This window comes from Bos taurus, chromosome 2 (genome assembly GCF_002263795.3).
Source record: "Bos taurus isolate L1 Dominette 01449 registration number 42190680 breed Hereford chromosome 2, ARS-UCD2.0, whole genome shotgun sequence".
Classification (NCBI taxonomy): Eukaryota; Metazoa; Chordata; class Mammalia; order Artiodactyla; family Bovidae; genus Bos; species Bos taurus.
Window position 1 is genome coordinate 99,546,835 of NC_037329.1, and position 24,536 is coordinate 99,571,370.

Sequence of the window (24,536 nt, forward strand, 5' to 3'; positions counted from 1 at the left end):
TTCTTCATTCTCTAAAGAATAACTGTTTCCCAAATCTCAATCAACTTACGAACATTATTTTCTATTTTAGAGATCAAATCTGTCCTCCTTTGCTTCCTTATAAATCTAAGTTTGCTTTACTTTTAATACTCAGATTTTTTGCATGTATTATATATATATATAAATGCAAGATGAACTATAACACACATTTATACAATGTGTGTGTGTAGCGAATTGGGATGTAATTCTCCCTCTCAATTCTTTCTTCCCATCATGACCACCCCTAATTGTTGATTACAATTATGCTCATGATGAGCATAACAATGCTTTGATTGAGATTTATAATACTTTATTCAATGGATAGTAAAAATTGGTTCCACATAGCACTATCCTTTTTTATTACATTTACATTTTAGAACCTCTTATAGATATATGTATTTAATTTAATGGACTTTCTGTGAACTATAATTACAGAGTATTTGATGACAGTATTGATTTTTGACATCTTTCAGATTTAAGTAGAAAAATTAAGTCTAAGTCACCTTACATATACACCTACCTATAGAGTACTCTTCCGCCAATGGTTACCAAGTTTGAAAAAACACTGAAGTCGGTCATGTTTGGAGGCCATGACTGTATGTTCAAGAAACCTACAAAACATAGGTGTAACAAAAATTCAGAATGTCATTGTCTTAGTAACAGTATTTAATACTAATTATTCTGGAGATATGATGAAAATGGAAGGCAAGAAAAGGACAAAAAATATTCCCATTTTTGAACCATTCTATCTTATGTTTTTTCTTCCAAGATTAAATGTCTTACCCAAAGTTTCTGGACTGCAATCCTCAATAGGTAATGAATGTCAAAATAATGAACACGAAGAATGAGTGTTTTTCAGACACACAGAATCATATCACTGTATAGTATAAAGATTTAAATGATTCTTAATTAGATTCATTCTTCTAAAAGCAAAGATATTTAGTTTAACTAGATACATAGACGGAGAAGTCAATGGCACCCCACTCCAGGACCCTTGTCTGGAAAATCCCATGGACAGAGGAACCTGGTGGGCTGCAGTCCATGGGGTCGCTAAGAGTCGGACATGACTGAACGAGTTCACTTTCCCTTTTCACTTTCATGCATAGGAAAAGGAAATGGCAACCCACTCCAGTGTTCTTGCCTGGAGAATCCCAGGGATGGGGCAGCCTGGTGGGCTGCCGTCCATGGGGTCACACAGAGTCGGACACGACTGAAGTGACTTAGCAGCAGATATATAGAAAAATATTGCTTCAATTTTCCTAAAATCTTTTGCCATCTTCTCTGTACATTTACAACATCAGCTGTCTGTCTTGAATCCTGACATTTATGTTTATACCTAACCTTCCTCAATTGATTTTACATTCTTTGATAGCAAGCTCATTCCTAATCATGTCTATAGTCCCCATATCATCCACTCTGACAGTGCTGAAAAATCAGGTCCTCAATAAACATGTGCTAAATGAATCCTACATGTTACTCATTTCCAACAGTAGTTGTGAAAACTAAATAGGAAAAAAAAAACCAAACATGGGTTCAAAGACCCACTGACATTTTCAAAAACAGTAACATCAAAATTTCAAGGGTATTTTATTTTTCTAGTTATACAGTTTTCAAAATGTGCACAAATGCTAAGGAATTAAGACACTCATCATTTTAAATAATATTTTTTAAAAAAACTAGAATTTGCTTTGAAAATTCCAATACTATGTAATATTTTCAACAAAACACTAAAATTCCCATAGTTCATATCACAACAAACTCATTCAAATATTACCTGTTATCTCTCGGACTGTCCGAAAGACATTCAGTTTCTCTGGGTCTATGGCTTCAATTGCATTGTAAGGGTCCCTAGAAAATCAAGAAAATAATGAAGTCAAATTTAAAATTAGATAAAGGAGTGAAAAATATGAGAAATGTGACAGCAATTATTCCATTAAAATTGAACTTTAATTAGCAATAAGAAGGTTGTTGTTTAGTACCTAAGCTGTGTCCAACTCTTTTGTGACACCAGGGACTTAGCCCACCATGCTCTTCTGTCCATGGGATTTCCCAGACAAGAATACTGGAGTGGGTTGCCATTTCTTTCTCCAGGGAAACTTCTTGACCCAGGGATTGAACCCCCTTTTCCTGCATTGGCAGGTGGATTCTATTCCACTGAGTGACCAGCAAAGTCCAATAGGAAGTTTAGCAATGTTTTATCCAGACTTTTCTATGCAAGATGTGGAAGGGGATCAAAATGCACTTTGAGGACATTTTTATGACACAATATAAATCTTTGATTGAAGGCTATTCTAGATCCAGTGGAATGGTTAAATTTGACTCTCCTGAAGAAATCTCCACATATAGCGATTTCATTTATTAACTGTTTTATTTTGCCTTTAAAAGTCTATTCTCAAATGGGAAAATATACTCTGCAAATAAATTATGTTATGGTGAGAATAACTAACTTTTGGGCTTCTCAAAGCATACTAAACTGCTAACAGAACTTGTAATTTCATAAGAAGGATAAAAACAAATACAGAATGTAAACATGTTTTTCTGTATCTTCACATTGATTATGAGTGCAATCTTGCTCCTATCTGATTTATTTATGTTTACGTTCATAAGACAGGAGCTATTAGCTTTCATCTATATGAATTATACTAACATTTGAGAATAAAATTTATCATAAATTTAATAATACTCAAAAGGTGTTGTGCATTTTGAGGATTTTTAAAAATACCATCTCTTAATGCATATATATATTTTTAAATAAATGTTATTGATACATAATTGCCTTGTCTTTCCAAAATAAAAATAAAATACCTTTAATATTAAATAGTTGATGGATTTCTTTTAGAAGTTTTTGTCTTAAGAAAATATTTTTCATTTAAACATGTTGACCATGCATACTTAAATATTAAGCCAAATATAAATATAACATTCAACATTTCTCAGTAATTCAAGCACTAACTTCATATTTTGTTAAGTAACATATAGTAAATTTTTTAGGTTTTAGTACTTTAAAAGGTGTTCTGTGCTATTCTGGTCAAGTAAAAACCTCATACTAACACATACTCTTCAGAGAAAAATTAAATTCCATATATTGGTCATTTCTTCAAGAAAGATCAAACTTCTAAAATTAACTAAATAGGCTTTTTAGAAATTTGTATCCATCTTTAGCAATCAGCTGAATTTTATCCTTGCTGTGGATATCTGTTGTTTTAGCAGTATCTGAGAACCCTCTTTTTCATGTGGGAATATAACCTAGGAAACATGATCCATTGGAGGCTATCAGTCGAGGTGTTCTGCAATCCTTGACAAATGCATTGGCCTGTCTTTCAAGAATTTGAGTCTGAATCCACTGGTTTTTATTTATCCAGTCATTAGAGCCTTTGGAAATTCAGTATTAGTTCAGCAACCTTGATCTCTGAAACTGCCTTGTACTGACTCTCTTAGCTTGGGTCATAAATCTGTTCATTTATACTGTGAACAATCCCGTATCTTTTAAAAGAAAAAAAAAAAAAAGCTTTGCTTGATGAAATTATTACTTCCAAGTAAAAAAATCAAGAAGTGTAATCTATATACTGTACTATTAGTTTAACACAGCATATTATAAAAGGCTTGGAAACATTATAAATGAGTTTCTCTGTAATTCACACATAAACAATTAAGATTTTCCTTAAAGAGGCATGAATACATTTCGAAAGCTTAAAGTTTAATTCAAATATTCTGGCAAATTTGCTCTATTTGAAACTGAAGATATATGGAATGAATATGTATGTTTCTGGTGAATATGGGGCACAAAATTATTGTGTGGGAAAACTCTGGTTGCTGTAATTTTCTAATATGCAAAGATTTCCATAGGCAGGGGAAATGCCAGCTCTGCAGTAGTAGAATGAGCTTTCTACATTTGTTCTTTGATGTAAAGCAATATATAGAAGAGCTCTAGTAATATAATCAAATATTCTCGCTTTACTGAGAAACACTCAAAGTGCAGGGCATACATGCAGTAGTGGGGTCAGTCCAAACTTTTACTGAGAACACTTACAGGTTGCCAGGATTGAAACAAATTCTAGACTGTTCACATGAAACCCAATGGACCACAGAAATTTTATATACTTAATTTAGAGATTCAGGACTCTCATAAAATAAGTTGACAGAATCCCACTTACTGCCTTCAAAGTAACCTTAGGGAGTTCCATCAAGTCACTTGAAATCCATAGTATTTTAAAATTGAGAACTTTCCTAGCTAAATATAGGGTCATGAAAACGAACACTATGTCCACTCTGTGAGTATGTTTGGTGACCCAATAAAGCTCAGAATAAAGGGAGAGAAACATATTTTCACAGTTCCATTGAAATCACATTATTTTCTCCACCAAACTCATAAGCTGTTTCCCATTATCTATCATCATTACAGTCTTTCATCTAAGCACTTTCTTATTAGTGTCAGATTGTGACACAGCATGGGTATGCTTATTTGGTGAGCATTTTATTGCTCTCAGCATACGCACATGAGCACTGTTAGACATGACAAAACATGAAAGGAGATCCTATGATAACCCTGAACACTGAATTTTGCCTGCAGTTTCCATTCTAAATAAGAAAATAATAGTGTCTACTTTATTTCTAGCAAGGGTGGTATTGTGCTATAAAGTGAATATTTCCTTGAACTGTTTCATGCATTAACATTTTAATGACAGCTTCACAGTAAATTTATTTTTAGCAGAAATTTGATTTTGAAATGTATAATCTCATTTAATTATGGGTTTTTCCTTTCCATTAGTTTAAAGAAATACCCTAGCTATTTTAATCAAACGATTCAACCTATCAAAATCTAGTTAGTTAGAAGACTGAGGATAATAAGAATTAAGTGGAATAAACCATTTTGTTAATTTACTAAAAGCTTTCTGTTTATCTCATATTATTCACCTCCAAAATCTCTCTGTCTATACACACACACATTACATACATGAATACACATGTGCCTATATGTAACTATCTGAGATCCACTCAATTAACTTTATGTTAATTCCTTCCTAAAATGAAAGAGTAAGGCTTCAGAATATGCTTCATGTTGACATGAGACTAGAAACGAGGAATATATCATCTTTCATATATATATTTGTCCTGGAAATACCTTATATATTATGCTCAAGACACAATAATATTAATTATAATGTTACATTTAATTGCTATAATTAAAGACAAATCATAATCTTCTGAGGTAGGAAGTATGATTTGTCATAAAGTAAATATTGGCATAAAAATAAATTTGACTTTATTCAGTTTCCAATAGTCTATGAAATAATATCTGTTACACTATATGCTGTGCTATAAACCAAATACTAGATATAGTCACTGAGATTTGCTTTTGAACTGCCTTTTTCTCTAAATGTTTTAAATTTTCTTTAATTCTGGTCGGGGGGCTTTAGGTTTTTGTTTTGTTTTGTTTTGTTTTATTTTTGTTACTTTTCATTGTCTTTCTCTTCTTTCCCTCCTTTTCCCATCTTTTCTTTCTTTTTTATACCATTTATTAAGATTTACTCTATTCTACATATTGGACTAAACACTTAAAGATATATACATACATTTGCTTTGAATGCCCACAATACCCAGAGGAGGGAGTTATTTATTTTTAATCCAGTTCTCAACTCCATATGGGAGGACTCTGAGTGTTTGACATGGAAACCGCACAGCTCAATGCCGACTGTCCATGGTAGAGACTCAAACCACACTCCAGTCTGGTCTGGATCAAGTTAATCAAGTAGAATATTTGACTCTTATTTTTAAGAGAAACTTGGCTTACCTTTCTATTTTTAATTCATGTGAGTTGATTTTTGTAATTTTTCACTTAGTGTTCTCCTTGAAAGTCTGGATTAGTCTGATGTTTTATAATAATTCTGCTCATATTTGTGAATGTATGGTCATCTGGGACATCCGTCAAGAGGTTTCAGTTATGATTGAGATTGAGGGACACTACAGGATTTAGAAATAATCCCAAGCCAAGTTAAATGCCTTTCAAAGCAAAGGATTGCTTTATGTCCTGAAGCACCTTAAAATGCTCCACCCAGTCGAGAAGCTCATGTGCACAAACTTCCTAGTGTATCCTATTTTGTGTATAATTCTGTAGTAATGTTGCCTCTATTCATACTACGATATTCCAGTGTTCATCTGTTTCTTTGCATTTTATTTCCCCATACTTCATACACTTCTAATCTTCCCTCCTATAAATCCAAACGTTTATGACAAAAAGTAGCTGATCATTTTCCTATCAATACATATTTTATTAAACATTACTTTTCAAAATTCTTCTCTAAATCATAATTATAATGACTTTATAAAACTATGTTTATAGGTAGAGTACATAATCTATGACTTTTATTTCAAAATTGAGAATGAATTTAAATTGAAAATTTAAATTAATATTTTAAAATGAATTAAATTTTATTTCAAAATCTAATATAAAAATGATGGATGTTGGGCCTGATTGTAATAAAAATCACTTGTCTAAAGCAATTCATGAGACTATGTTTTTAAATCTTTCCCCACGCAGATGGACTTGAGGTCCATTCATTTATTATTAATATATCCATGTGGAAGCAGTCAATGTGAATTGATGGCCTGTGTCTTCTTATTTCTCCAAAGACACTGTTAACATAATATGATCTTTCATGCACAGTGATATTTGGTTTTACAAAATACCTAAATTGTGGATATTTGTTTTACTAAATGATATGCATATGTTAAATTATATAGATAAACTTAAATATTGGCCCAGGCCTCCTACCCAATGGAGACAAGAAGGCAAATACAACAAGTAAATGGATATAGAGGGCCAGTGGGAACTATGGTGAATTCAATTGAATGTGTCCCATCTCAAATGACTAGTACCACCCAGCTCCAACAGATTGTTGCCACGCAAGAATAATCATGTGCATATTTTTTAAAGAGATTTTAAATCTGGACCATATTTAAAAAACAAAAAGAAGCCAAACAACAACAACAGCAACAAGAAACACGTCTTGGTATTTCTGGCATACATCTATGCTAAAAGTTACATTTCAAAGTAAAGAAATGCTTTATGTACTAAGACCTAAAGTAATTTATTTGAATAGAAAGGAACATTTGTTTTATTTACCTTGCTGTTCCTATTTGACATATTTATCCATAATGTGTTAAATTGTTTTGCTTCTAGAACTGTTATATGTTTAGAGTAGGTCTTGAATTGAAATATGTGAGTGATATTCTTTTTCTGTAGCCTGCAGCACTAATATTTAGGGATTAGGTAGTGATATAGACAAATAGATAAAATATAACATAAAAATATTGACATTTTCATTGCAATTGAAAGAATACAAATTTGGTCATTTTTCCCATTAAAACCAGCAGGTGGTTCTAGAATGAAGAAGCCTAGAAAATGTTACAGTTTTTATTGCTAAAATGAAATCCATTTAATAGATTTCTCACAATAGTACTAAATTCCCAACTCTAAAACCTAAAAAGATACAACAGGGCAAAGAAAATACCTGAAAGCTCAGAATTACAACTTACTGACTTTTCTATGTAATACATTAAATAAAATTTATTTATGTCGTCTTGAACTAATTGGGTTAGGGATTTGAATGAAATTTCCCACTTTATCCACTGATAGTGTTTCCCTAAATACATCTACAAATGTGTCAAACTCACTAAAATCTATGGATTTGAAGGGAATATCCTATAAATACATCTTAGCTTATATATAAATCGTTACTTTCAAATCCAGGTAGTCACCAAATTTATAATCTGGATTGCTCTTGCAAAATTTGGCTTACAATTACCACTGGTGAAATCTGACATTGACTTTGCTGGAAAAACACATTAATATATAATGGAACCCTGTGTCAAAATGAATCAGACTGACAAAACTAAAGAATCTCTTAAACTCTGTCTATATTTTACAATAAAATTTTCAATAAAAATGTAATACTGACCCATGAATACCAGTGACAAGGAAGATCAAATTCCCATTGATTTTGGTGCAGTTTATGAATTTGTCAATGTTACTAGAATCCACGGTCTGAGCCGACATCAACGATCCTGTGCCAATGCCATCACAAGCTGTAGAAACAAGATCAGGGAGTTGAGAAAAATTTTCTTTAGTCAATAAAATGCATTTTTATCATAGAATGACAGTACAAAATCACTACCTTTTGGGCAAATGTCAGTGCAAGGTTTACACATTTTAATCCCATTTTCTTCTACTTCCATCTTGGAACTAGGACAAGCACGCACACAGGAACTGGAATCAACTACAAAGTTATCTGATAAAAAAAGAAAAAGGTAAATTTAGCGATAATGTTGATGTTCAGCAATAGAATTTAAAACAAAATATTTTAGGGTTTGAACATTATTACCCTTTGAAAATGATAGTATGTATGTTTCTTTCCCTAAAACAACTCCTTGTCTAAACATATCAACCTGAAATAGCATCTATGAGTATCTACATTCCAATCCAAGGGCAGCGTGTGTTAACAACATTTGGTACTTGCTTGGCTACTGCTCCACATCCTGAATTGCCCCCCAAGATTAGTGAATTTCTTTTATAGTCTTAGGAAACTGCATGACATTTAGTTTGTGTTTTTCAATAGTTCCACTTCATTTCATGCCATGATACAAGTTGGAAATCTAAAAATACTTCAAGTTACATGAAGCACAAATGAAGCTGAAGTTAAACTGCCTTGGATGAAGGGAGTGTACTTTATATCACAAGAGGAAATGTTTAAAATATGTTCATCTTTCAATGGAGAGCTGTAGAAATTGTCCCATAGCTTCATACAAAGAAAAAAGATGAAATTTGGAAGGGCAGTACTTTAGGAAAGTGAAAGCGTTAGTTGCTCAGTCATGTTCGGCTCTTTGCGACCCCATGATTTTAGGAAAGGTTACTAAATAAACCAAGAATGTCTAATTATTTGCCATGGTGAAATGTTTAGAAGTCCGGTGATCTGGGATATGCCAAACATTCCCTTCAAAAAATAAGGACAAATTATTGCATCCATTTCTACAATAAACGGAAAACACAATATCTGCCAGGCTACTTTTGGGTTTTGAAGGCAGCATTCTTCCATGTTTGGAAATACTATTTCTGGCAGTATTTAGTAGTCTAGAAGGCTTCTGACTTTGAAGGGACCCAGAGCAGGGAAGGCATATAGTGCAAGTCTAGGCTGGAGGGCAAGCAATCCTGCTACTTGGATCACAAAACCCATACATACTTCTATAATATTAGAATATTATAGAATATTCTAATATATTAATATTCTAACATACTTATTCTATAATATTAGAAGTTTGTATGGTGGGAAAATATGCTATGTGGAGTTATGGCAAGTTTCAAATGGAAAATCACATCAGAGACCTCTAGGAATTATACCCCATTTAATAAATAACTCCTGACATGCTTGTGGGTCGTGGTAGAGATGGTCTACCTAACCATGGGTAATTGATTGATCACGTAGTCCAAATTGCCCATCATAAACAAAGTTTTGTCAAAAACCATGACATCATAATTTTGAGTAGGGCCAACGGCAATCCATTGTAAGATGGAAGCAGTGAATTTGGAATTGATATGAGCTGGGGCACTCACATAGTAAACTGCATAAGCAGGTGTTCCAAATCCCTATATTATCCACTGACCACTGTGCTGGCACCTTTCACTAAGTTCATATCTATGGCTACATGGGGAACCAAGAGAGGGCAAGTAGGACAAGAGGTCAGAGGGGTACAAAAACTAATCTTGGGATGTAGGTACAGGCAACTGAAAATGCATGGTACCTTCCCTGCGGCCTCAGTCAGGAGTGGACTGGAAAGAGTGGCAAGTAAACATCCTACCAATGGGCATAGTTCTGGGTAGTGCAAAGGATCCTTTACTTTGTATGGAATAAATACGAGTTTAGAATAAATATGACCCAGGTCTGATTCCTGGGTCCAGAAGATCCCCTGAAGAAGGGAATAGCTAGTATTCTTGCCTGGAGAATTCCACAGACAGAGGAGCCAGCTGGGCTACAGTCCATGGGGTTGCAAGAGTCAGAAACAACTAAGCGACTAACATAACAGCAACAACGTGAGCAGTGGCTTGTTCTGAGAGAAGAAATGCTAGAAGATCTGGAACTGGAATTGAAAGCAGTCTGGGGTAGAGGGATATATTTGAATCCATGGGAGTGGGTATAAAGTGTGATGATCTTTGTATTTTAGGTTAATATCCACTAGAGAGCATCTGTCACAGAAGAGACACCTTGCTAAGACTGTATCACAGCCTGAGCTCACTTCTTTTCCTTCTCTCATGGGTCCTGAGAACACTCTTTAACAACCAAAATCTCTGTAGCACAGGAACCCAAACTGTAATAGAAGTAACCATCCTTTCTGCAAGGTCTTCAGGAATACTTCTTATTTAAAAAGTCCACATTTTTGTAGCAGCTTATGTCAAATGAAATAAATAAAAAAGATTATAAGTATCTTCATAAAAGTTCAGGTTTTGAAGTCAAATAAGTTTCAAAAAATATTTACTGTTTAGGTTTTGAATTTCAAAATTCTGGATTAGGAATTGTAGACCAGTATTTAGAAGCTAAACATCTTGGTTTCCCAAGATAGCTACAGTTTAGCATAGGCAAGGTCCCTCAAAGATTTGAATTTTACATAGATAAATAATGAAGGACTTTAAATTAGTGTGTAATTGGATAGACCTAAACTAATACATAAAAGAAAGTTTATGAGTTGCTATAATTACAGTAACTGGGCATGTCATTTCAAAAAACAGTCCTTAGATTTTGACCTCTTGTTGTAATTTAGGAGTTGAGAGACTTCAGAGCCACTATGAAGGATATAGTCTAAGAAGGAGGAGGACATTTGTCTAAGAAAAGGAAAAAAACTTGTCATCTAGCCTCATTCTATGATAGATACTCTTACGCCCTGTAGTTTGCAAGAGAGTAGATAGTAAATATAGGGTAACTTTTAGATGAGAAATTATCAGATTAAAATCATGAGTTTGGTTATAAAATTATCTACATACAAATGCATATATATGTTTATGCATATAATGCATATTTATTCTTTTAATCAATATAAAATAATAATAATGGCTGGAATGATCATTGCTTTCAAAGACTTGTTTTTATATACTATTCCTATGAAACTTATTTTCTATCACTTTGATCTTTATATTATTTCTGGGAAAGAGAGAGGGTACATTTGATTTTCCACGTTTTAAAGAGGAGAAAAGAGAAAATTAAGTGGTAGTGGTGGTTTAGTCGCTAAGATGTGTCCAACTCTTGCGACCCCATGGACTGTATAGCCTGCCAGGCTTCGCTGTCCATGGAATTCCAGGCAAGAACAATGGAGTGGGTTGCCATCTCCTTCTCCAGAGGATCTTCCCGACCCAGGGATCAAACCCGGGTCTCCTGCATCACAGGCAGATTCTTTACTGACTAAGTTACAAGTGAAACCTAGAAAATTAAGTAGTTTATTAAAAATCACACAGTGAATAAGTGGCCAAAGCTATAATCAAAGCCATTCTAATCTCACGTCTCTTACACTTCCTATTCCATCCTATGCACAAATCAAAAAAATAAATATCTATGTGATGTAGAATGTAAAGTCTTTTAATTTACATGGACAAATGAGGTTTGTTTTTTTTTTTTCAGCCATCAAAAAAGTAAAACATCAAAGAAATGTCTCAGTGGTCTCTCCAAGCAAAGAAATTGACTTAAACAAACAAGCTGGTCATTTTGAATCCCCAGGATGAGTTTTCAATTTGGTAAAGATTCCTTAACATGCCCTTTATATCCATGGTTATTGTTTTAAAATTATATCTGATGTCAAAACTATTTTATATATTCTATTACAAATAAATAATAAGATCACTTTAGGTGAAAATTCATTATTATTATAAGAAGACCTTGTTCATTACATAGTTTGCTGCTACTTAATCATTTTTCTGAGGACAGCATCATGTGCAAAAATATTGACATACAGTGAAAATAATGAGTTTAGAAGTCAATGAATTGACAACGTACTCTAACCTCAAACATGTTACTCATTTGCTGAGATTATGAACCAATCACTTCAATTTTTTGAATTTTAATTCCTTTATATATGAAATAATAATAATATTCATACCAAAGTAATTCATGATATGTCACAAGTTTCAAATTATGATAAGTTTCCACGAAATTACTTTGCTTTAAAACAATGAGTTAATTAATTTGGCTAGTCTTATTTTGTTACTTACGTGGGCACTTCTTGACACAAAAGGCTCCATAGGTGTATTTTGCATTGAAGTTATGCTCCAGTTGAAAGGTAGTGGGATTGTAGACAAATGTTTGTGGACACTGAGTAACACATGCTCCACTGTCATTGAAATTCATGCATGCCTGCAACACAGCAAAAATTAATTTCCTTTTTGAAACAACCTTCATAATATTGTTAAAGGGACACTGTTACAACAGTTGTGTGATAAGGTGTATTAATTGCTTAGCAAATATCAATTTCATAAAAACTGGAAACTATGACAATTTTTTATTCATCAGGATTTATTTTTTAAGTTAATGTTTGTTTTGTATTTCTTAATTTTGAAAAACTTTTTCCAGCTCACCAAACATACCTTCTATAGTTACTAATGTTCATATTTCTTGGTGTCTCTCCATAAATTCCTAAACTGGCAATTGATTTAAATTATTAAAGTTAGATTATAGTGAAAATTTATTATTCAAAGGGTTTATGCTGAGTTTTAGAGTCTGGCAGTGAAAACTAAATATCCAGTTGTATAGGCTAGAGTTTTCTTAAAGCTGGTATTTGACGAATTCGGTGACTCAAGTAACCTCGTGAATCTGTTCATCACCATTGTATAGTGAGATAACTTTGTGATGGTCATTCAAACTGGACTTCGAAGTCTCTGTCAGGTGACTAGCCAAATGTAAATGTAGTGGGATGTGATGCCAAAATGTAAAGAAGTAGCTAATTTAGTCCATAATTGAATAATATGATACCTTTTTCCTATATGGTCATACCTTTTCCTAAAAGTCAAGTTCAAATAAATTTGTTTCTGCTGATTTATATATTTTTCCTGAGACTTCTATTTGTTAATATGTTCAAATGCATTTGAAAACAATTAAAAACAATTGCACCACCCAGAAGTTAGGTATTTGATATAAAAAAATAGATAAAAAGTACATATATAAGTATATAAAACATGTGTTTAGCAAAAGAGAAGATGGACTAATTCTCTTAATTAAACAATTTAAACCTGCATAGGAATACTTTAGGCTTTGGAAGGCAAGCTAATGTGAACTCAAGCTATATTTTACATATCATCATAAATTAGATGTATGGTTATTAATAAGCACTAATTTATTCTGTTTCCTCAAAACATTTTCTTAATCAATTGTTGTTTTAGCAAGTACTTTATCACAAACATGACAATTCCCTGATGATAGTCTACGAGATGCATAATCAGAACGAGACTCACTGATGATATATTATTCACTAAGATGACACTTTCCAGGAAGAATCTATTAAAAACCAATCTAGAAAATTCAGTAAGCTTTAATTTATGGCTATAAAACTTCATGTGTCCTCATAATTGCTTTACTAATATATTTTATACAGTGTTTCGCACAGATTACTTGGCAACAAAGGGACATAAGCCAGAGAGATCAAACAAGTTTACCTTCCAGACAGTATACAAAACAATAACTTACACCAAGTCCTTGGTCTGGCATTCTTGAACATTCTCTACTAAATGCCAAAGTGGAATCAGTGGACCATTCCATAAAAATAATGAAATGAGAATTCTGAAGCTCACTCAGCACTTTGCTTATCGTGATAAGGGAACCATGAAAAAAAATTCAGTGAAAAACTTCTAAGTGAAAGTTAAGAGCTATTGTTCATTTTTATTGTTAGTACTAGTTTGGAATTGCTAACACAACCCCTGTTCAGTATCTTTCAGATCAAGCTTATATCTCATGTCTGGTGAGAGGTAAGGGAAAGAGTCTCAGTTCAAGGTCTGCTGAGCATCTTCTGTACATTTCCCTCTCCTTCCTTTTTCTCCCTACTCATTTCTATAATACATACTTTGTTTCACTATAAAATTAGGACAGACAAATTAAGTTTTTGTGACATTAAGAGAAGTAATAAATTACTGTGTTTCTATATCATGAGAGGTATAATCTATGGTTTGCTTGAGCAGAATTAAGTACCAATTTGAAAAAAAATAAATATCCTCAGTTCTAAATGCATCAGTGTTTTCTATGGATATTTGATGTGGAGGAACAAAATATATTCCTGTGTACATTTTAGCAACAAAAATTGTTTATTATTTTATGATTTTTGGCTTAAAATGAAACTAATGCTCTGTGTGCATGAAACTGCATTAACTGTAACTCACAGAATGGCCTGTATGTATTCAATGGAATAGAAAGAACTTTATCAGGGATATCAAAAAGTAATTAAAAAGTGGCCCCGAAAAGCTGTAAATGTTAATTCTGAGGATGTAAAAGTGTCCTCTTCTAAAATAAAAATCACACAGATTAGCATATAAATTGCTTTAAGCATGCATTTATAAATCTTAGAAATTTTGAATAATATTAGCTTGTAAACAATATAAACTATAAGACAGTTTAATTCATAAATTTATCTGCTTTAATCTTGAATTTATATTTGAGAGATAAAACATGAGTGCCCCCACTCAGAAGACTCAACTCAGTGAGGCAACAACATACACAGTAAATTTTGGAAGGATACTGTTATCTTTTTTAAAGATATTCAATATGTTCTCCTTTACGTTGTCCAACTAAGTCTCACTTGTAAAATAAACTATATCAGAAAGGCATAATACATTTATTCTAGGACAGAACAATCCTAGTTAATCAATAGCCACCCAGTAAGAGAATGACTTTCAGGAAACCACAGCATCTTTCTTAACCCTAAAATAGTAACATCTGATCTTATCTTGTGTGCATGCCAAGTCGCTTCAGTCATGTCTGACTCTTTGTGACTGCAGCCTTCCAGGTTCCTCTGTCCATGGGGATTCTCCAGGCAAGAATACTGGAGAGAGTTGCCATGCCCTCCTCCAGGAGATCTTCCCCACCTGGGGACTGAACCCGCATCTCACATCTCCTGCATTGGCAAGTGGGTCCTTTACCACAAGCGATGGTAAAGACTTGATGTATGTGAGTCAGACTAGGAGGAAAGGGAGGATCAGAAAGTGAAAGGGAGAGCTGCCAGACTCACAAAGCAGTCGGTGTCCTTCGGTCCCGAACAGCCCCCAGCACATTCTCGGTGACAGCAATCACTCACGTAGGGTCCATAGCATCTGCCATCACACTGTTCCGCACACACGGTCCTTGTCACTGCAGAAGACAGAGATAGTGCCTCATCAAAGTCAGCTTCCAGGTGATTTGGAGTAGCTGAGAAAAGCTGAGCCCTGGAGTAAGTAACAATTTGCTCAACCATCACTGACTCAGCTCAGCAAACATTTACTGCTTGAAGTTGGCAATTGATCAAAATTACTATACAAAATCCTTCAAAATTAATACATGAATTTGTTTTTAGATTCATTCTTTTTCAAGCAAAGACAGTGCTTTACAAAAATCACACAATTAGGAAGAAAGAATCAAATTTAGAAAAACTGAATGAGAGGCATTCTGGCAGGTTGCTAAAAATGGAGTCAGCAGCAAAGTCTATTTACAATGTGCACCGTGAGGGCCTACAGCAGAAAGTGTCTCCAGAAAGGGGTGCTTGATTTTTGCTAGCCAATGCAAAGAATGAAAACATAAACTCTTACATGATTCACATTATACCTTATATCATTCCTATCAGATAGACAGATGATGGGTGATAAATGGATAGGTAACAGACAAATAGGTAGGTAGGTAGATAGATAAACAGACAGACAAAGATAGGTAGATAACGCCTCTGTAGTAGCACAAACATTTCTATTCCTGAGATTTAAGTGAAATTTCTACCAAAATTTCTCAAAAAGAGGGACTTAACAAGGAGTAGAGCAACATCCTTAAAGAAACAGGAAGGAGGGCAGAAGACATATTCATAGTAAACACAACAAAAACTTCCGTTAGTTTTTCTTATAACATTTTTCAGTCTTAGTTGACAGCATCATGCTGTCAAGGTTTACTTTAGTAAATCAAGCTATATACACTGGACAACAAAATCATAGCATTAAGGGACACATTTCTGCTTATCATACTTATTCCAAAGAGATATTTTAAAAGTATATAGAGAAATGAATTATACAACATATGTGTAACACATCATTTCTTGGTTCTGTATTTCTTCAGCCTTGTTTCTTCCCACCTCTTTGAGTTCTTCAAAGTTTCCTTCACTTAGTACAGCAAGACACGATTCCTTAAACTTTAGTGTTCCTCAGAGCTGGTCTTCATATGGATTAAGAGCTCATATACTTGGATATAATCATTCATCCTCTATTTCGTATACTATCTCTAGGTAGACGACATTAGATTCAGATCTGAAATCTCTATCAAGATGCAACAGGCATTTCTCATTGTCTGGAAAATTCCCTATGTATATGTACACAATGGAATGCATTTTTTCCCCACCTCTACCATAGAGTGTCTGTCTCTTATTTGTTCCCTTATCTCAATTACTGATAACATCATCCATCCAACACTTCAGCTAAAATTTTGGACATGTATTCTAGTTCTCCTTTTCCTCTACCCTCACTTTTCACACCTAATAAAATTCCCAAGTACTACCAATAGATGTTCTTCTTTTCTTCCCTGCTGTCTATGCCAACTTCATTCTGAGATTTATCTCTAAATATCGCATAGCCTTCTAAAAGGTCTCTCAGGTCACAAATAACCCTGTATGCCATAATAAAAGTAATGACTTGAAAATATAAGCTGTTGCATATAAATCAGTGTCAGTCCTTTCTCTGTATGAGCCTTACTTTCCAACTCTGCAATAGAGCTGTAAACCCTTATGCTATGCTATGCTAAGTTACTTCAGTCGTGTCCGACTCTGTGTGACCCCATAGACGGCAGCCCACCAGGCTCCCCCGTCCCTGGGATTCTGCAGGCAAGAACACTGGAGTGGGTTGCCATTTCCTTCTCCAATGCATGAAAGTAAAAAGTCAAAGTGAAGTCACTCAGTTGTGTCCGACTCTTAGCGACCCCATGGACTGCAGCCTACCAGGCTCCTCCATCCATGGGATTTTCCAGGCAAGAGTACTGGAGTGGGGTGCCATTTCCTTCTCCGTGTAAACCCTTAGCAAGGGATAAAAGTCCTCCATCAATTGACCACCATTTCTATTTCTACTGGCATCTCTCACTACTCTCAATCTGCTCTTCACATCCAGACACACAGAAATACCACTTGTGATCCTCAGTTCCTTTCATGATATGCATTTGTGATTTTTACTGCCTTGTCACAGTATATTCCTTCATGACAAAAAATAAAATAAACTGTCTTCTCTGTCTAGCAAATACTCATCCATAAGATCAACTGAATGTTCTGTTTTTGTTCTGAAACCTTTTCAGACACAGCTCCATGTTGAGTTAATCTGATGTACATGCTTCTGAACGACCAAGCAGGTGAAGTTAATACATGAATCTATGAGCTCTGAGGGTCTGCTGCTGCTGCTAAGTCACTTCAGTCGTGTCCGACTCTGTGTGATCCCATAGACAGCAGCCCACCAGGCTCCCCCGTCCCTGGGATTCTCCAGGCAAGAACACTGGAGTAGGCTGCCATCTGAGGGTCTAGGATCATTCAAACTCAAATTCAAATTTTGTTCTTATGATATGACACATTATCTAACCACTCTGTATTTCACTTCACCATTTTTAATATGGGATTAGTATGAATTCCTATGTAATGGACTTGAAGACACAAATAGAGATATAGGTATAGTGCCTAATATGACTCCTATTAATAGTGCTCAGCAACCATTAGATAATATTATTGTGCTTATTGTAACATATTGTATTTATTTTTTCCATGTCTGCTCCCCCAGTAAAGTAATACAGCATTTTATTGAAGTATATCATCTTATTCATGTTTACATCCCTGGTATTGTTTGGCAGTTAATAGACACTAAATAAGTATTCCCTCCAAGTAACAAATGTCATATAATGCCAACTCAGAAATATCTGTTTATTGAGTACATAATGCACTTATTAGAGGAAAAGGAAATATATTGACAGTTAAATGGGTAGGGCACTAAAAATGTAAACAGACAAATATTAAAATACTAAGAAACAGAGTATATCAAAATGAAAATACCTTACAATTATTGTTTGTATCTATTATTAGATCCTTATATTCTACCATTGATTATTTCATGATTCCATAGATTCACTTGGGTCTTTTTCAATTGAACATGATGATGATATTTGTAAACTATATAATTTTTATATTTTTCCATTTGACATTATTACATTCCTCCCTATGTAGTCAACAAATAACAAATAAAGTTTAAACTAAAACAGTACTTGAACTCATCCTCTCTCTTGTTTTTATTTTGTAAAAATTGTCATATGATATTTCATGTAAGTTTAAAGGTTTTGAAATAGAACAAAATTTCAGATCTCATATATGAGAGCATATTTGATATTTGCAATTTAGGTAATTATTTTGAAGTAAGTAATTTCTTCTGTAAATATTCTAGTATAAAATACTACAAAATAAGTCAATTTGACCTGCCCCTAAACCTTCAAGTCTTTGCTCTAATCTCACCTTCTCAATGAAGTCTATCCTTAGTTAATACATAATTTAAATCCTTTCCAAACCACTGATGCCTTACGGACTTTCCTCCTTCTCTCTCTTCCTGTCCTCTTCCCTCCTTCCCCTTCTTCCCCCTTGTATCTGTTATAGCATCTATCACCATCTAATATATTTTACAACTCATTTATTACACTTTCTTTGTTTTATGGTATATTCCAGTGTTAGAACTGTACCTGGCATCCATGTAAATTTTATTTGTATTTATAAACACATTATACACAACATACATATGTTGTTGTTCACTCAGTCATGTACGACTCTGCAACCCCATAGACTGCAGCATGCCAGGCTTCCCTGTCCTTCACTATCTCCTGGAGTTTGCTCAAAGTCATGTCCATTGAGTTGGTGATGCCATTCAATCATCTCATTCTCTATTGTCCCCTCTTCTTCCTGCCTTTAATCTTTCCCAGCATCTGGATCTTTACTAATGAGTTGGCTCTTTGTATTAGGTGGCCAAAGTATTGGAGCTTCAGTTTTAGCACCAGTCCTTCCAATGAATAATCAGGTTCCTTTAGGATTGACTGGTTTAATCTCCTTGCAGTCCACAGGATTTTGTTCAGATGGTCAAGAATCTGCCTGAAGTACAGGAGACCTGGGTTCAATCCCTAGTTTGGGAAGATCGCCTGGAGAAGGGAATGGCAACCCACTCCAGTATTCCTGCCTTTAGAATTCTGGGGACAGAGGAGCCTGGTGGGCTGCAGTCCTTGGGGTCACAAAGAGTCAGACACAACTGAGCAACTAACAGAACACAATGAGTTTACATACATATTACATATACATTATATATGTGAAATATATTCAATGAATTTTATCTTACTCATTAATGTTAATATTCATACATTGTGCTTAATCTTCCTATTTTTAACCAATTGTTACATTTATTTAGATGTCCTAATTAGTAATTAATATCATATAAAGGAAATACTTTAATAGACATTTTTGGAAAGAACAAATTCAGATATAATTTCTTTCTTTCAGATTCAACAAGGCTCTTTCAATGTATTATTGTGTTAGTTGCTCAGTTGTGTCCAACTCTTTGTGACCCCATGGACTGCAGCCTGCCAGGCTCTCCTGTCCATGGAATTCTCCAGGTAATACTGGAGTGGGTTGCCATTCCCTTCTCGAGGGGATCTTCCCAACCTAGGGATCAGACCCAGGTCTCCTGAACTGGAGGAGGGTTCTTTACCATCTGAGTCATCCCTTGTACTTCAATGTATTAAGAGTTGCTAACTGAAATGGCAGACTCATGCTAAGTGATCATATTACTAGACATGAAATCAGTGTTATCACAGGACAGTCTACTAATTTGCTTTTGGTTGACAGGCATTGCTTAGCTGGAAAATAACATGACATGAAACAGCAATCATATTCTATAAATCATACTGTATTTTAATACTAGACATATATGTCTAGGTGTTAATTTCCATTTTTTACTCTATGGTGCTTTAAGCTAACTATACAAAATATTTCCATTTCTCTTCATTTATATACTTTGGTCTTTCCTACTAAATTAGGGAATTAATGTAGATAACATTTAAACAAATAACCATAATTGTATTTTAATACATTATTTAATAAATGTTCATGTTGATAATTTATCTAATTATTATACTATTTAAATATAAAAATAATACATTAGAAAAAGAATGAACACAGTGCAACCTTGATTGTTGCTGTTGTTCAGTAGCTAAGTCATGTCTGACTGTTTGGATCCCCATAGATTGCAGCACGCCAGGCTCTTCTGTCCTCCACTATCTCCCAGAATTTGCTCAAATTCATATTCATAGAGTGGGTGGGTGACTCTATGTAATCATCTCATCCTCTGCAGCCTCTTCTCTTTTGCCTTCAGTCTTTCCCTTCAGCGGGGTCTTTTCCAATGAGTTGGCTCTTCACATCAGGTGAACAAAGTACTACAGCTTCAGCTTCAGCATCAGTACTTCAAATGAACATTAGGGATGATTTCCTTTGGAATGGACTGATTTGATGTCCTTTCAGTCCACAGGAGTCTCAAGAGTCTTTTCCAGCACCATAACTCCAAAGAATCAATTCTTTGGTGCTCAGCATTGTTTATGGTAGAACTCTCATATCCATACATAACTACTGCAAAAGCCAGTTTTGAATGTATGGCCCTTTGTCAGCAAAGTGATGTCTCTGTTCTTAAATATGCTGGCTAGATTTGTCATAACTTTCCTTCCAGCGAGCAAGTGTCTTTTAATTTCATGGCTGCCGTCACCATCTGCAGTGATTTTGGAGCCCAAGAAAATAAAATCTGTCACTGCTCCTACTTTTTCCCCCTCCTGTTTGCCATGAAGTGATGGCACAGATGCCATGATCTTAGTTTTTTTAACACTGAGTTTCAAGCCAGTTTTTTCCACTTTCCTCTTTCACTTTCATCAAGACGGCTCTTTAGTTCCTCTTGCTTTCTGCCATGAGGGTGGTGTCATCTGCGTGTCTGAGGTTATTGATATTTCTCCCAGCAATTTCGATACCAGTTTGTGCTTCATCCAGTCTGGCATTTCTCATGATGTATTCTGCATACAAGTTAAATAAGCAGGGTGACAATATACAGGCTTGACGTACTTCTTTTCCGACTTAGAACCAGTCTGTTGTTCCACGTCCTGTTCTAACTGTTGTTTCTTGACCTGCATACATGTTTCTCAGGAAATAGGTAAGGTGGTCTGGTATTCCCATCTCTTTAAGAATTTTCCACAGTTTGCTGTGACCCACACAGTCAAAGGCTTTAGTGTAGTCAATGAAGCAGAAGTAAGTGTTTTTCTGGACCTACCTTGCTTTCTACATGATCCACTAGATGTTGTCAATTTGACCTCTGGTTCTTCCACCTCTTTGAAACCCAGCTTGCACATCCAGAAGTTCTCAGTTCACATACTGCTGAAGCCTAGCTTGAAGGATTTTGGGTGTAACCTTGCTAGCAGGTGAGATGAGTGCAATTATACCGTACTTTGAACATTCTTTGTTATTGTCCCTCTTTGGGATTGCATGAAAACTGACCTTTTCCAGTCCTGTGGCCACTGCTGTACAACCTTATGTTCAGTAATAATTACTATAATGTGGAACTGTTAAAACATGCATTTAAATTAGTCAATCATATGTATGGTCAACTTTAAATTTTTCAAAATAGCAATTTCTCCCATAGAGTGGCCTCCTATCTCATATTTTCTCAGGGTATTTTGATCTTAGAGATGCCATTCCATTTCAGGAACATGCAAAGAAACATTCTTTTAAGTCATTATTTTTTTAAAAATTTGACTTAAATATTAAAAGTTAATTCTGAGGTTTGACTAGAAACAGTCTATAATTGATATTTTAAAGGTAAGATGCATTTAACACAAAAAAAAGAATTAATTGCTGTCAGTTTTCACATGCCTGGAGTTCAGTAAGCTGAAATGTATTTAAAAAGCTTTGCTTGACAGATATAATAAACAAAAGAAGACAGGAATAAGCTTAATCTATAACAATGCTGAGACACTATTAAGAAACATTTCTTCACATTGTTATGAGTTTTGCTTTCAGAAAGAAAACTTCCCCTTTGTACAATCTATTTAATGGCACTTGCTGATTAATAAGCATTACTTAATATGAATTAAACACATCAAACTATACTCATATTTCATTGTGATTGAAACACAAAACAAAAAACAGAACCTGAAATCAATGAGATAATTCACTTAGCCTCCATGGTAACATTAACTTATAATTGCTTTGGTTATATTAATTTCCATCCTAGCTTGACTATTATTTCATTAGACTTTTCCCCCTGTATTTAGTATCTTTTCTAAACTGCTTCATTGGGTGCATTACAATGTTTGGGTTGAATTTTAACTAGTTTATTCTTCCGTGGTACATCAGTATCTGTGATTAGTTAATATAAAAGATAAAGCCTGTGAAATTAAAATGCTTATTAGGGTCAGTAAAATTGAAACTGGGAATAGGGATCAATTCAAAATATCCATGAGAATCAAATGGATAAAGTTTAAGAGCCAAGCATCTTGTAGTAGCAAGGGGACACTACTGAGAGAGTATCTGTCATTTCAAAAAAATAAATAAACTATTTATAAGTAGCTTTATTACATGAGTGTTTCAGTAATAAAAATGAGGACTTAATTACTGCTTTAAATATAATAATAACCATACTTAAAGTTATTCCCTTAGAACAAATTAATCTTATTTGAAGAAATTTGGCAATTTATTAATCAAATATTTACTTCTTATGAGTTACTAAAAGGATAATGAGCATTCGTAAGTGGTGCGATCAGAGCACTGATGTCACAGTAACAAAGTAAAATGATCTCAAGTGTTTATACCTTTCCCTTTTCTCCTTCTCCTCTGTCCTTTCCTCCTTCATCATCTCCTCCATCGTCTCACCTTGATTGCCTTCTGCTTCCCTTCATTTCCTCTATCAAGTGACTCTGAAGAAGGCTTTAATTGAAAAGGGTCTTTCAAGCTTTAATATGGGAATTCTTGCATCAGTGAAGATTTTCATCTAGTCGACAATCAGTGGGGCCCAAGACTGTCCATTCTAATAAGATCTCAGGTTATGTCACAGTTTAATAGTCCACAGACCTCACTGGAGTAGCAGGATACAGAGTACTTTAAAAAACGCCTGAGAATCACTTAATTCCTATTATATCAACATTACCCACTATGTTCTAGGATTTGATACTTTTAATGAGCTTCCCAGGGGATTTCAAATGTGTAGTCTAAAGATGAAAACCATTATACTATCCAGTGAAAATGGGACAACTCCAGGTCACTTCCACCATTTGACTGATTGACTGACTGATTATTTTTTGTCTGAAATTTAATCACACTGACCTTCCCTTTGATCTCCTATCAGTGTTGTTAAGCCCTCTACCCCTAATTGGGAGATTAAGCAAACAAAATTGACGTGCAAACTGGTAGGAAGATTTGGGGAGAAAAAGACCTAAATGGGGAAAAGAAATATTGTGTGCCTAATTCTGAAGGCAAAGTATTCAGATAAATAAGAGACAGAAAACTCTTCCTTTCTCCCAACCAGCAGCTGTCTACATGACAAGTTTCCTGGGCTGCCCCCGATTACATTGCTAAGCACATTTTAAAGTATGCTTATTTTAATTTCACTTTATTCCAGTTAGCACTCAATGATCTTCACCTCTATGCTGCCTAGATTATTTCTGTTTATTGATCAAATTTCGACAAACTGTGTCCATGAAACACACTGTGTCCATTAAATAAATGTTGAATAATTTTAGTGCTAGGCTGGTTTTGGTTACAAACTTGGAGGTTTGAATAAGAAAAATGCTCAGGTTAATGCAGAGGTGATTTAGGTTGAACGTGAAGAAGAATTTATTGACTATTAGGGTGATAAAAACACTGTAAGGAGACTCTGAATGGGCTTCCTGAGTCTTTGTCAGTATTTAAGGGAAATCTCTTTTGAATGCTTCAGACCTCCACTTAATTAAAGACAGCAGACTTGATGAAATGCTCTCTAGAGGTACCTTCTAGTTGGATTGTAATCCAATATTTATTGTATTGGAATTCAATATTTATTCCTATGAATGGTGAAATTGTGCCCCCGCCACCAAGCTGAACACTGTGGGTTGTGTAACATGCTTCTCAGTTCAGTTCAGTTGTGACCCTATGACAGCAGCACGCAAGACCTCCCTGTCCATCAACAACTCCGAATTTAGTCAAACTCATGTCATTTGAGTCCGTGATGCCATCCAATCATCTCATCCTCTGTCATCCCC

General features: G+C 34.6%; 1 protein-coding gene across 6 annotated transcripts in view; it reads right to left on the minus strand.

Moving 5' to 3' along the window:
* Positions 1-24,536, minus strand: part of ERBB4 (erb-b2 receptor tyrosine kinase 4) — a 1,290,018-nt gene that overhangs the window by 328,991 nt on the left and 936,491 nt on the right. For all 6 annotated transcript variants that reach the window (XM_024981511.2, XM_010802290.4, XM_059878936.1 and 3 more), the window contains exons 6-11: positions 15,265-15,383; positions 12,266-12,407; positions 8,193-8,306; positions 7,977-8,103; positions 1,793-1,866; positions 539-629 (exon numbers count right to left, since the gene is read on the minus strand). In XM_024981511.2, the coding sequence (XP_024837279.1) occupies positions 539-629; positions 1,793-1,866; positions 7,977-8,103; positions 8,193-8,306; positions 12,266-12,407; positions 15,265-15,383 (667 nt within the window). The remainder of the gene's footprint in view (positions 1-538; positions 630-1,792; positions 1,867-7,976; positions 8,104-8,192; positions 8,307-12,265; positions 12,408-15,264; positions 15,384-24,536) is intronic.